This window comes from Lynx rufus, unplaced genomic scaffold (assembly GCF_022079265.1).
Source record: "Lynx rufus isolate CCGP_SWC_20201006 ecotype Redwood Valley unplaced genomic scaffold, mLynRuf1.p SCAF_7, whole genome shotgun sequence".
Taxonomy (NCBI): domain Eukaryota; kingdom Metazoa; phylum Chordata; class Mammalia; order Carnivora; family Felidae; genus Lynx; species Lynx rufus.
In genome coordinates this window covers 59,466,920-59,481,560 of record NW_025814889.1, presented here as the reverse complement: position 1 = coordinate 59,481,560, position 14,641 = coordinate 59,466,920, and the positions used below count along the sequence as shown (strand labels likewise).

The window sequence follows — 14,641 nt, the reverse complement described above, 5'->3', positions numbered from 1 at the left end:
AATTATTACATATAAAGAAAGCCTCTTGGAAAATGAACTCACAAACCAACTATAGCAATCCCATAAACAATCAATTCATTAGTGAAGGCCGGCACTGTATGCATTAAGTTTATGTGTGCACACAAAGATACACACTCTCTCTCTAAGAATTAAACTTTGTGAATTTCAAATAATGGAACTAAAGACAGAGCCTATAGAAAAAGTACATTTGGGGCACCTGGGTGGTGCAATTTGTTGAGCGACTGACTGACTTCAGCTGAGGTCATGATCTCAAGGTTCGTGAGTTCCAGCCCCACATCAGGCTCACCGCTGTCAGTGCAGAGCCACTTTGTATCCTCTGTGCCCCCTTCTCTCTGCCTCTCCCCCACTCGTGCTCTCTCTCTCTCTCTCTCAAAATTAAATTAAAAAAAAAACAAAAAAGCACACTCAAGATAACTGAAACCATGAAAGAAGAAACTGAAAACATGAATAAAGAACAGGGCACTTTAAAAAACACCAGGGATCTATTAAAAAATAAAACATCAATGAAAACAAAAGACAAGTTCTAGAATGAAAAAAAAAATCATTGGAATTAAAAACTCTATGTAGTAGATTAAACTCAACTGAAAAGGGGAATAGTGAACTAGAAGATAGATCTGAAAGGAATAACCCAAAATACAGAACAGGAGATAGACAGGAAATGCAACAGAGAGGGTAAGAAACATGAAGACGAAATAGGAGGTCCAAACATATCTCTAATAGTAGTTTCAAATGGAGAGACTAAAGAGAGAGAGAGAGAGAGAGAGAGAGAGAGAGAGAGATTATTTGAAATAAATAAATAAATTAATTAATTAATTAAATAAAATTTTTCAAATATTTAAAATATTCAGAAATGTTTTTCAGAATCAATGAAAACGCAAAAATCTTAGATCCAGGAAACATAACAAGTCTCCAACAGGACAAACAGAAAGAAAATCCACATTTGGACACACTCTAGCTAAACTGTAGACCATCAGATAAATGGAGAGTGATTCTTTGCTCACGTAGAGAAAGTATATGAATCAATCAAATGAAAATACCAAAAGGATTTTTCTTGAAACTTCAAAAGAAGCCAGTTCTAACATATATATGGAAGAGAATGTGGCTAAGTCTCACCAAGACAATTTTGAAAAATAAGATGGGACTGGGGATGGGTAGAGGTGAGCTGCTTATGCTATCATCTTCATCACAAGGTGCACTGTAGTGCTGTTAATTGAAACATTGTGGTACCGGCCTAGTGAATGACAAATAAAATGATGAAATTAAAGAGACTTACGGACACAATTCTCAATCTAATACGGGAACTTGATAGATGATAAATGGCCATAGCATTTCAGTTCAGAAAGGATCAATTATTCACTAAATAGTACTGAAACAATTAATCACTTGTATGAGAAAAATTGGACACTACCTCACATCTCATGCAAAAAAGTTAGAACACATAGGTTAAAGATATAAATACGAAAGCAAACCTTCAATATTTTTGGAACACAGTCTGGAAAAATGTCTTTGTGACCTGGAGTAGAGAGAGACTTAACATATATCAATGCACATACCATAAAAAAATATTGAGGGGCGCCTGGGTGGCACAGTCGGTTAAGCGTCCGACTTCAGCCAGGTCACGATCTCGCGGTCCGTGAGTTCGAGCCCCGCATCAGGCTCTGGGCTGATGGCTCGGAGCCTGGAGCCTGTTTCCGATTCTGTGTCTCCCTCTCTCTCTGCCCCTCCCCCATTCATGCTCTGTCTCTCTCTGTCCCAAAAAAAATAAATAAACGTTGAAAAAAAAATATTGATAAATATAGGTATGTTAAAATTAAACCTTATTCACAACAAAGGCACCATAAACAAGGATAAAAGACATGGTACCAAAAAGAGAAGATATTCCAGTAGCTAAAACACAAAGGTTAAATAACAAAGAAAAGAAATTCTATAAATCAATGAGTAAGAGACAACTCACAGAAAATATCTGTTGAGTAAATAAACACTAGAAAACAAATAAAATGGCCAGTAAACACTAAAATACATTCAACTACCGTAGTAATCAGAAAAACATAAATTAAAACAAGATATTGCATGGGGTGCCTAGGTGGCTTAGTCAGTTGAACAACCACCTCTTGATCTCAGCTCAGGTCCTGATCTCGTGGTCATGAGTTCAAGCCCCACAGTGAGCTCCATGCTGGATGTGAAGCCTACTTAAAACAAAACAAAACAAAACAAAACCCAAGATATTGCACACAAATAAGATAGGTAAAAATTTTAATGGTCTGACAGTAACTAATGTTGACAAGTTGTAGATTGGTGGGAATTCTAATTTACTGCTGGTGGGAGTATAAATTCATACACCTGTGGCTTTGTGGCCCTGATTTGGCGATAGCCAGTAAGTTGAAGATGTCTATATCTTATAATCCAATAATTCAATTCCTAGGAATGTGCCCTAAAGAATCTTTGAAATACGTGCATAGGGAGCCATGGAAAAGAATGTCCATTGCAACACTTTGTAATTGCAAAAAAAAAAAAAAATCAGTTTTGAAAATAACCTAATATCTCATCAACAGGAGAATAAATAAATTGTTGTATATTCATATAATGAAATATAGCATAGCAAAAGTGAATGAATGGTATCTATGTACTATTATAAATTAATCTCAAAAATAATTTTGAGCAAAAATGATGTTATGTCACCATTTATATACAATTTAAAACATAAAACACAATTATTGATTGTGGTTATACACATATATGAAAGTATGAAAACACACATAGGCGTGATAAATATCAAATTCAGGAGAGTAGATAACTCAGGAGAAGGAGGGTGGGGTCGGAGAATATGACAAAGAAAAGAAACAGGTGATGTCAATGTATTGTAATGTTTTCTTTCTTAAAAAAAACTAAGACAATTAATGAGAAAATATTCAAATGATAAACCTAGGTATAAGCAGGTGATTGTCTTACTATACTCTATATGCCATTATATGCATGAAAGTTTTCGTAATTAAAAAATAATCATAGAATTGCATAGAGCCTTTTGTACTTATTTAAACCCACACAAAAATGAAAATAAGGAGCAAAATAAAAAATTTTTGGAAATGGTTACAAATTGATAGAGCTAGGATTCTACCCACATTTGTTTCATTCCAAAGCTGATGACCATTCTGCAATTTCAGACCCCCTCTCCTTGACTTTTCTGATCCTCTCTGGGCAGGGTTCATCACAGCCTCCACTGTGCTATCTTCATCAGGGTACCACTCTTGCACTAGGGTTTTTAAATTGTATTGTAGCTGGTTGTACGTGTGTCCTCTCCTGGACACTGAGCTCCTGCTGGCACTGTCCCTGGCATATGGAAAGACCAAGGCAGCCTAAGAGGTGAAGCCTTTATTAGGAAGTATCTTTCTTATATAGGCTTTTGTTTCTGTTCTTACCCACCACCTAACTCACTCTCTTGGTGGTTTATCAGAAACGAATTGCCAATATATTCAATATACACCTGTGTTTGCAAAACTAACCATTTTCAAAGAATGTAAGAGAAACAAAGTTTGTGTTCTAGCATCTCCCATTAATCAACAGGAGGGACAGAACTGCTACATATTTGTGGGAAAAGTTAACAACCTATACTTCATTTGTTTCACTCTGGGATTTTTCAAGTCCTCAGAAGGGAAAGGAATCTTATAAATGTGGATTTTGCCTACTCCTGTGGTATAGTTCTAGGCTGGATTTTATTACTCAGCCGTAATTAAGTAGGTTCTCAAATTAGGTCCCACTTTAGAAATGATTGCAGAAATAATTCTATATTGACACCTCTGGGTTCATATATCTGAAATAGTACAATAAATAAAAAGTTATGAAATGATACAGTATATAGAAATTATACAGTAAATCAATATAAATTCAATTATATAACATTGTAACAAGAGTGTAAATGAGACCATTCTGTTCAACCTCCAAAAAATATTATCAAGTGGGTTTTCTAATTGAGAGCACGTTAAAAAAAAAACAGGCTATAATGCAACATTAAGTGATATATAGTAATATTATTTCTCCTTTGTAAAGTGTTTTGTCCTTTTCAAAATGAAGAGGTCAGTGTCCCCAAGCAGCCTGCAGCCTCACTAGCATTTCTCCTGTTCCCTTCCATGGCAACATGGGTTAGCTAGACACTGAGCTTTTTGTGATGTGTGTGAGGACACGCAGAAGGGGAGCGAGGCCTCAGGGAGGTCTCGAGGTGGAAAAATTTGTGACGCACTAGATTCGGCGACTGAATGAGAATTATTTATTGAGGGTTCTCTAACACAATAGTTACGGTCACCCTATGTTCATCTAAAAAAAAATCTATTTGGTCTCAGAGCCCTTAACTCAGATCAAACCGCTTTAATAGGCGTCCCAAACTACTTGTTCACGAAAAGACTATGAAGCAAAGCCAGCCTGCGTGGGTTTGATCCTTCTGTTCCAGAATCTGACTAGCTGACTGCAGGAGAGAAACGCATAAACTTAGTGAACGTGTAACCTGTAAAGTAAAATGGTTGCATCCTGCCATTCATCTATATGCAGTCCTGGAGAAAGTATTTTCCATCGATTACAATGTCTTCACCTTATGGAGACCCGATCTGCTTTTTCATTGCCTTAGACGCTCCACCCTTTCCCTGAGAGAGGGATGGAAACTCCGGATTCTCCCTAAGTGAGCAGCACGTTCTGCTCTCCAACAGAAATGATGAAGACTGAACTGCTATTTCCCTTATCTTGGAAAAGGCCTCCTTCCTTCATAGCGTTCCTGGCACAGCTAAATGTGAGATAAGATTCAGCCTGAGCCTAATGGCCTGATAGGTGTGCCACACCTGATACTTTAGAAGGAAGCTGGTGTTATTTTTTTTTTTTTTTTTTTTTTTTGCCCCTAGTAATACAGCCAAAATTCTCTCCCTAGTCAGGGTCTAGTTAGCACATTAGCAATCCCCCCTCTTTTCTTGTCAGCTGTCATTATCTTCCGCACAAGAGAGAGGCCTTGATAATAACCTATCTTAAAGGGTTTTTTACTGGCTCGTTACAATGAATGCTGAATCACTTTCAAAACAACAGTTGAGTGGGATGCCACTAAAACAGCTTCCTTGATGTTTCTCGCAGCCTCTCCCAGCCAGGGCGGAGAGCTGCTCATTTCTGCAACAATAGAAGCAGGCCCCACCAGAACTTCAGCAGCATCTGAGAATGCTGTTTGTGAGCAAACACTTTGCTTTCCAGTGTCCAGTCACTTACTGGCTTTTTGCCGGCACCCAGGGAACACAGCGCTGGAACACGCCCATGGCAGTGAGGCAGGGGACGTGGCTCTAGCAAGGTTAGAATGGTATCAACTTCAAATAGGCTCCAAGATCAAAGCTGAGATATTGCAGGGGGGCCCTGGAACAAGGACCGTGCCTTGTGTGTGCTTCTAATCTGGGCCTGGGATTGGACCAACTATTGAAAGGAGGCATACCGGACAGTTCGAGGTAGTCTACTCTCGCCTTTCCCTCTGGGATGGTTTGGGTTGTGCAGCACTTGATAAAGAAAAGCAGAGCCTAGTTTAGGATTTCTAAGCTAGACACATAGGATCCTATGAGAAGGTATGTCAAGGTATCCCCCCTGGGTGGGGTGGATCTACTAAGGAGACACAGGCTCCTAGACTGTTACATCAGGAGACCCAAGGTGGAAACATCTCCCTGGTTTTATTCTGACCTGTTCCATAGAACAAACACTGATAATCTGGTAATTTTCAGAACCATCGTCAAAAATGAAAACAACAGGGGCACCTGGGTGGCTCAGTTGGTTGAGCGTCCAACTTGTCTCAGGTCATGCCGATCTCATGGGTCGAGGGTTCCAGCCCCATGTCAGGCTCTGTGCTGACAGCTCAGAGCCTGGAGCCTGCTTTGGATTCTGTGTCTCCCTCTCTCTCTGCCTCTCCCCAGCTCACACTCTGTCTCTGTCTCTGTCTCTTTCAAAAATAAACATTTTTAAAAAATTTTTAAAAAGAAAAAAAAATGAAAACAACAGCTGCATAGTATAAAGACCTGAGAGGTGACTTCCCTTGGGTTCTAGAAACACCGAGCATGAGTTCACTGCCCATCAGAGGACAATGACCAATGCTCAGCCAACCACCCTCATTTCCTTGCCTCTGAAGCCAAGGTGTCATTTCGCTAGATCCTGCTACCAAGTCACTCCTGGGACAGAAAAGAAAGGCAGAGATTTACTAAACAGTGATTCCTAAGCGTTAAAGAGCTGGTGGCAAATGAAATGCTTAAGCTACCCTGAGAATTGTAGGCACTGGCTGAATCTACCGCACTTGACTTCTACAGATTTGACAAAAAAGCAGCAATCTGTAAACGCAGTAAAAACAACCTCCTCCATATGTCTCACTCCTGGCATGCGCACAGAGCCACACCACCCTGTTGCACCACCACATAGCAGTTTACTGGCTCAGAATTCTCATCAGAAACATTCAGACTTCTGTCTGTTCCAGTGGCAGTCATAGGGCCATTATGAATAAGCTGGCAAATGAGATTAAAAAACACGGAGGTGCTTGTATGAACTTTGATCCTTCACTGAAAGTGCTATCCGCTGAATTATGTCCTCCCCAAATTCCTATGTTTAAGCCCCAAGGGGACTGAATTTGGAGATAGGGCTTTTAGGAAGTAATTAAGGTTACGTGAAGTCATAAGGGTGAGGTCCTAATCCAATAGGACTGGTGATCTTATAAGAGGAAGAGAGAGAGAGAGAGAGAAAGATCTTTTTCTCTCTCCAGGCACAGGCACAGGCACAGGCACAGAGGGAAGCTTATGGAAGAAGACAGTGAGAAAGCTGCCGTCTGCAAGCCAGGAAGAGAGACCTGACCAGAGGCTGCTGGAGCAGACTAAGACAGAAAGAACAATGTGTTTTGGTTATTGCCATACATGTAGGTATACACATATGAATGTTAAAATTAACCAGGGTGATCCAGTGAGCTGCATTGCTCAGGCATCTGCTACTCCTGCCAAGTTTTATCTCAATACACTGAGATGTGAGGTGGCATCCAAAACATCTGAAAGAGGATGTGCCTCTGAAATAAGCTTTTATATAGTTTGTGTTATAAACACTGTTACCAACATCCACTTTAAAAAAAAAAAACAAAACTTCACCTTGAGCTTATGAACTCATAGTAATAAACCTGGACTTAAATATTCACAGCGAGAAATAACTAGAGTTAAAATATGACATCATGAGGTCCCATCCAGCTCTAGATGCTGATGGGCCCTTTTGATCAGCATTTCTCTAGTTTGCCAGGATCTAGGCCCTAAAAATGAACTGTAGTTTGCAACAAAATGATATCTAATTAAAGTTTAATGACTAGATTCCATTCCTTTCCTCCAGCAACACAGATATATGTATAGTGAGCTCTTCACAGAGCCTTTAATGTTGATGCTAACCCTTTAGGGTGAAACACTGGTAGGTGGACCCAGTTATAGAATACCCTTTGTAGAAATGCAAAGACAAGGCTAAAGGCAAGAGAAAAACTAGAAAACATCCACTTACTCAGAACAAATTCAAAGTGGATTATCATACTGGCAAACTACAAAACTCTTGGACTAAATTGGGGAAACCTATGCCATTGCTTTCTGTGTATAAGGAAGACATCAGCATTCATCCACGTCAATCCTAATTTGTCCTCATTTATTCTACTTAAAGAAATGTGAAATAAGTCAAACGACCTCTTTTTCCTCTTTTTTTAATCCTGTAGTTATTTTATAACACAGAATTAAACATCTCAGTAATGCTAAGTTAGTGTATCCTGGATATTTCTGGAACCTAGGAGCCCAAAATGCAGGAATAACACATTCCTTATTATTACCTCATCGTTCTTCAAAGTGTTATCAATAAACTTAAATTGGTACTGTAAAACACAACTATATGTCATGCCTCAAACCATGGTTTAAAAAATGTGTTTTCACAAGTTTAAGCAGAAGCTATGACAACGGGAAGTGTGGGACAGACAGAGTTCAATTCAACACTGATTGGGTACCCATCTTGTGTCTAGGGATATGCTACGTAGGAGTCCCATGGACATGCGCCATACTTAAAGAGAATAAACTACTTTATTTTTATTTGATTACCCCCCAAATCCTATGCACTAGTATTTCTGCCATAAAAAATAAAACCAAATGATGACTGATACCTCAAAAGTTTCCAGAGGTTAAATTTCTAAGTTGGATATATCCACACTACAGGATTTAAAAATATCAGGACCGATCACTTCTCCTCCTTATTTTAAAAACAGAAAGAAGATCCAGGGATAACTTCCTCATTAAATACGCACCTCCTTGGCCTTCGCATGTGTGGCTTAGTATGAGGCTACTTGCAGACTTGAAAATATATTTCTCCTAATAATTCTGTCCAATCTTAACCTTCCTTATTCTTTATTCTAAGATCCTTTCAGGAAACAGGTCACCAAATTCTCAAATATTCCATTGTTTTCATATACTTATTTAAATTAATTTCTTTTGCCAAATTAATTCAGTGGTATTCCATTTTTCATACTTACTAGGAGAACTTCACATACCTATAAGATAATTTTCCTACCATTATTTATTATATACACTCAGTGGAAACATAGTTAGGCCATGTAATTATCATTCCTCAGTTTCTAACAATCCTATGACAGTTGCTATAATAAAAATTATTTCCCAGTGGTGCCAGAGGTACAACATTAGATCTTGGAAGCATATCAAGTTCCAATGTGAAAAACAATGTATTATTATGTAATGTTTTCTTAAAAACATAATTTCAGATTAAATTTCTCAAATGTCAATATACTTAAATGGAAAACTGACACCATTTTTAGTTTCTTGATTTTTTTCAGGGTCTGTCCAAAATCCAAATGCCAAACCTTCCTCACCTTCAGTTTCTCCTATAACCATGATGAAATCATTTAGCCAAATCACCATGTCTCAGTTTTCCTACTTATAAATTACGGATAATATTATCTGTTCTTTACTTGCTATATGTCATATACCTACTTGTACATTTCAGGATCTATCCTGTTTTAAAATAAATAACCACCTAATTTTTCATTCCATTAAGCAAGGGTTAAAAATAGATTTTAAAAATCCGAATACACCTGCATTTTGAATTCCTTAGAGTAAGTTAACATATGAAAACTGCTATTGAAATTCTTGACAGGACTTTTAATCATTCCAGATTCATACGCTGAGTTTTATGAATGACATTAAAGAAAAGAAATATTCTTCCCTCCATTTTAAGCCCTTTCCTTAAACTTTCCAATGTGATTCATGTGGTATATATCTCAGGGTTTTTATGCTAGCTGAGTGTGGTATGGGTACAATGGAGAAAGTGTGAGGAAAGCTAAAAACCACAATAATGCAAATTCCCACTTTCCTTGGGAATATTCCCTACCAGGGCCAAGAGACTAACAAATACTATGCATCCCCATTGGGGATGAGAGGCAAGAGTTTGCTCTTAAATTGACTTCGGGGTAGAGATGCCAAAGCAAATAAATCAGCATAAGTGAAATACTTTGAAAGGTAAATGGGCTTTAAAAATATTTGTGTAGGTTAAATTTTCTAATCGGAAGTATTCATTACTGTCAGATGTGATAAGGGCACATGTCCATCAGGATCTCTAGAGATCTCCTCCTGGTATATGATTTATTATTTTTAGCCCAATGCCTAGCACAGCAGACACCTCCAACAAATGTTACTGAATGAAGAAAAATAAGCCAAAGTTCAAACATGTTACACTTCACTGAAGCCAAATTATGTTCATTTGAGTAAGAAGTTAAGTAAAGGCCTCAAAGTTCTTAGATCCCTTCAATGCATATGTGTTTTTTTTTTAATTAAATAAGGATTCTGGAATGATGAACACACCTGAATGCCTATTTGACCCAACTACTCAAGCCATTAGTAGAATAAAATGCAGAGCAAACTTTTATTTCCTAGGATTCCCTGCCTCTAGCCAAGTTCATCCTCAAAGACCCTGTTTCACTTTGTATTGTCATTGTGGTGTGACTTACAACCCTCCAACCATTTATAAAGAATTTTGACAGAAGAATGGCACTTTTACAGGTTACATAGTCTCAATAGTGGCTCCATTCCATTTTTTTCCTTTACAGGAATCTTTTGTAACTGAAGTAAAAAGACTTCAGTCATCTCTCTGATGGAGGATGAGGAAAGTCACATTTATGGGTAGGTAAGATATGACCTATTTGTTTTCCTAAAATTCCACTGGACATAAATCTCTGATCATAGATCGACAGACTTCAGTTTATAACCAGAAGTTCACTGAATATTCATCAAGTTATCCAGACATCGGTCAATGAGAAGTCACCTGAGTGGATTCACTTACCTACCCAGATTCTACGATGAGAATGGCAGTCGCCAAATCCTAAAATAATACGATAGTAACCTTTGTAAAATGAAGTAAGTACTATATGGTAAGAGGAGACGCAACCAGTATAAAGAGAAACAGAAGAGTGAAGCATTAAAGCTGTTGATGGGGTGGGTGTACAGTCTGGGTGCCCTGCTTGAATGCAGCCTAAATTATAGAAGTGGGTTTGACTTTGCCTCAGCCCCAGGGATTGACCTGTATTGCTTTGGTCTAGCAGATATCCTAAAGTGTGCAAATGTTTCAGTATTTCCTGGAGGATATCCCAGACCACAATCACTCCATATCCCTAGGGAAAATGACCCTGAGGAGGTCTTTTTCCTCCAAGTTAATTGTTATAAACCTCCAGAGAGATCTAGAAAGTACTGACTAATCTAATACCATAAGATTGCTCACAGTAACTTGGCTATGAACAGAGAAATTTTGAGAATCAAATTGACATCTCCTTCAGGGTTCAACTGGTCTAGGAAATGTAGCAAGTCTAAAATAACTGTTCCACAAGACTGGAGATAAAATAGAGCCGCTTCTAATTTGAAAAGTGATTCCCACTACCAGTGATTGCTTCTCTGATTGCTAATAAAAAGAGCTAATTCACTCCTGAATGCTTACCACTAGCCAGCACTGCTCTAAGTATTAGGACTTGTATTCATTTATTTAATTCTCACGACAACCCTAAGAGGTAGGAATTATTGTTACCATTCTGATTTCAATGAAGAAATGGAAGCCTAGAGAGATCAAATAACTTGCCCCAAGTTATTTAGCAAATAATGGCCAAGTTGGGGCTCAGTACCAGGAGCAGTGTTTACACTTTTGCCTCCCTGTCTTTTCCCTTCCCTGAAAGTCTGGACGAGTGCCCATGACCAGCCACACACAGGGAGATGAGGCTCATAAGCACGGTGTCTGTGGGAGCCCGGGACTCTGGCCCAGCGCGGATGAGAGTTTCTCCTCACCTAACTCCAGGAGACCCTCCTCAACTTGTCTCAGGGCATCTCCACTAACTGCTTTTTTCTCTATAGATTCTCTGTTGAAAGAATGCCTAAGATTACAGGTATCATCAGGCCTACACACTACGAGCAAACTTCAAATGGATCCTAGATTATAAACAGGAAAACTAGAAAGAACAGAGACCTGGCCGTATACAATGTTCTTTGTATCACACCCAGGGAGCTTCCAAGGCAATTAGGAGCATGTGATGCTTCTAATAGGAGCCCATGAAACTTCAGAATTGCACGATTCGCATGGCCGTGCCTTAAACATCGGGACGCTTTTTTCGCGTCTAATTTGGTTTTTTAGTGCTGAGCTTTTTAAAGTTGAAATAGAGAAAGGATAGAAAACACACTTACAAATGACATCAAAACCACTGAATGAAGGAGCCTCATTCCTTCTTTCTTTTAATTCGCCTAGCCTTAAAGGACAGACTTTTTCCCCTGAGTTGGTTGACAGTCACTTAGGTGACTAAAATACCCAGTGTATCTTAGTGAAAAGCTATTTTTAAAATTACTTGATTTAGAAAACTCCAATCATGATAATTTCATGGGAATTTGTAGTACGCAAATTAGAAGTTTTAAATTACTCTGCAAGAATTTGTGAGTTCAAATAATCTTAATTAGGAAATACCTGCATCGATGCATATTTATTAGGTGTTTTTAACATCTGTCCCTGTTCCTGATACAAAATTATTTTGAGGGTGGTTTTATGAGTTCTAGTTCCTGTGGTCAGTAATAGCAGTCATGACGCAGTATGAAACTAGGAGCCAGAAGTATCCATTCTAGTGTCGCCTGGCTGTGCCACTTTTAATCTCTGGGCCTAGAGATTGTCACTTCGCTTCTCTTAGCCTGCTTCCTCCTGTCCAAAGAAGGGTAACAGTTCCCACCTCAAAGTGTTGTTTCACGGATGAAAGAAAAGACTGCACGTGAAAGAGATCTGAGTAAGCCTCAAGGCACTCTAACAACACTAAAATCACAAACTAAATGTGGCAGCGTGGCTCACTGAGGAAAATGCAGGTGTGGTCTGGTGCAAGAAGGAGTCAACTTGGCTGATTTGCCAACTCATGACTCCGGGTGAGTCTGCCCTCAGTTTTCTCATCTGAGAAATGAAATGATAGTAAGTGTCTCAGAAGGATGACGTGGGGATTAGAAATAAAGTACGGAAGGCCCCTTGCAGGACAGGCAACACTAGGTGCTCAGTAAATGGCACCCATTTCACATCAAAGAATCCATTTAATTAAGCCAAGTATGCTGTGCGTTCCAACACTCAGTCACAACAGCTGACCAGTGTTCTGCTTAGAACAGTACATCCATTAGCAGAGTCCCAAATATACTTCTGCGGCAGCCAGCCCCTGGGTTTATCCTATTTAGACTCCAGTAGAGTGAGGCTGTGCTTGCTGTATTCACAGATCCTGCCTTAAAACATTTCTTTATAAAACTTACTCATGAAATCTCAAATGTAAAAATATAAAAGTAATAAAATCAATACGACCCAACGTGGCAACCCCAAACGCAGGCTTTCTCCAAACCTGCTTTTACGAGATGAACTTACTTCGCTTTCTGTTACTTATCTAGAGACAAGGGTGGGGTCCGGGGGACCAGGATGAGGACAAAGCCGAAGTGAATCTGCTGTTGTTATCGAGAATGTCCACCTTAACCAAAATAAGCAGCCTCTGACTCGCCTCGCCAGCTCCAGAACGTCAAAGGCAGGCCCGTCGGAGCAAGAAGCGGAAGAGGGGCACGAGTCTCACCGCGCCCAGCCTTGCCCCCAGGCACACCGAGTGTGGCAGGCACCAGTCACCAAGCAGAGCGCGAGTTAGAGGAGTGGAGCTGGGGAAGGGCGCATGCAGTTGGGTTAGTCTGGACTCGACCATGCTGCTGTGCATTCCTGTTTGGCAAACGCGCTTAGGCAAAACAGACTCGATGCTTACAATGATCCCAGCCCAAAATGGAGTGTCTCTGACTAGCAGGGAGGAGCTGATGCTCGCCATGAGAAAGCCCAGCACGGTCACGGCGATGCCCAGGGCCAGCTGCAGCAGCGCGAGCAGCAGCGGGAACCGGCAGCCGCAGCACGTCCGGGCCTCCTCCTCCCCGCACTCCTTGGGGGCCCTTTTGCCCGTCTTCGGCCCCATGTCGTCGGGTCCGGCGGCGTCCGCGGCCGGCCCCCCCTGCCTGCGCTGGCCGCGGGGCTGCTTGTCCTTGCCCATGGCCGCTGCGTGGGTGGGTGGGTGCGTGTGCAGCGCGCTGGGCCCCGGAGCGCGGCGCTGGGCGGGCTGAGCCTGCCCTGGTATTCGAATTACGGAGGCTGAACAAATATGGAAAACATTTGGAGCCGACTCGCCGAGCCTCCAAAGGCCACCGGGAGCCCCGCCGCCGAGGGGGAGTCAAGGGGGGTCGCCAACTGCCAACGCGCCGGGACGCAGCGCCTGCTGGGCCCGCGAGCAGGGTTTGTCAATCGCCCTCGGCAGTCAGCGCGGGTCCCTTGGCCTTGTAAACCCTGTGCACTTTAGACAGGCTGCGTGTGTGTGTGTGTGTGTGTGTGTGTGTGTGGTGTGACTGTTTTCCTCACTCAAAACCCCAGGATTTTTTTTTTGTTTTGTTTTGTTTTTATTTTCTGAGAGGTGCAATGCAAGGTGATGAATGTTTAATCATTTGAGTTTAATTAATAGGCAGTTTAATCCAAACTAGGCATTGCTAGGCTCCAAGCTGTGAAGTCATTTCCAGAAGTTAAATTGTTCTTATTTTCCAACAAAGAAACAGGCTCTTCTCTTTCTTTGTAAGTTCTGCAATCTGGCTGACAAATAAAGGCACTTTTCCCGTTGAAGTAGGTGCTTTTAAAAGCACTGTTTATGGAGATGCTGGACTAATACACTCTCCCGAATGCATTTGGTTTTAAAACTTCCTTCAGTCATCTATATGGACTTCCCAATCAGTCTTCACTAATTTCCACATCAGTGCCTAGGGAGCTTGGTCACGGACAGTTCAACTCCGTCTCCATTTGGGGTATTTTTAAAAAATGTTTTATTTATTATTGAGACACAGAGCATGAGCAGGGGAGGGGTAGAGAGAGGGGGAGACACAGAATCAGAAGCAGGCTCCAGGCTCCGAGCTGTCAGCACAGAGCCCAATGCGGGGCTTGAACTCTCCGACCATGAGATCATGACCTGAGTGGAAGTCAGTAGCTTAACCAACTGAGCCACCCAGGCGCCCTCCATTTGGGGTATTTTTTAAAGCATCTACCCTGTGCT

The 14,641-nt window shown here is 40.7% G+C and overlaps 1 protein-coding gene across 1 annotated transcript in view; it reads right to left on the bottom strand.

Moving 5' to 3' along the window:
* Window positions 1-13,600, bottom strand: part of SSPN (sarcospan) — a 33,277-nt gene extending 19,677 nt beyond the window's left edge. Inside the window, exon 1 of the mRNA XM_047066620.1 lies at window positions 13,325-13,600. Coding sequence (XP_046922576.1) covers window positions 13,325-13,600 — 276 coding nt within the window. The remainder of the gene's footprint in view (window positions 1-13,324) is intronic.
* Window positions 13,601-14,641: the final 1,041 nt, after the last annotated feature.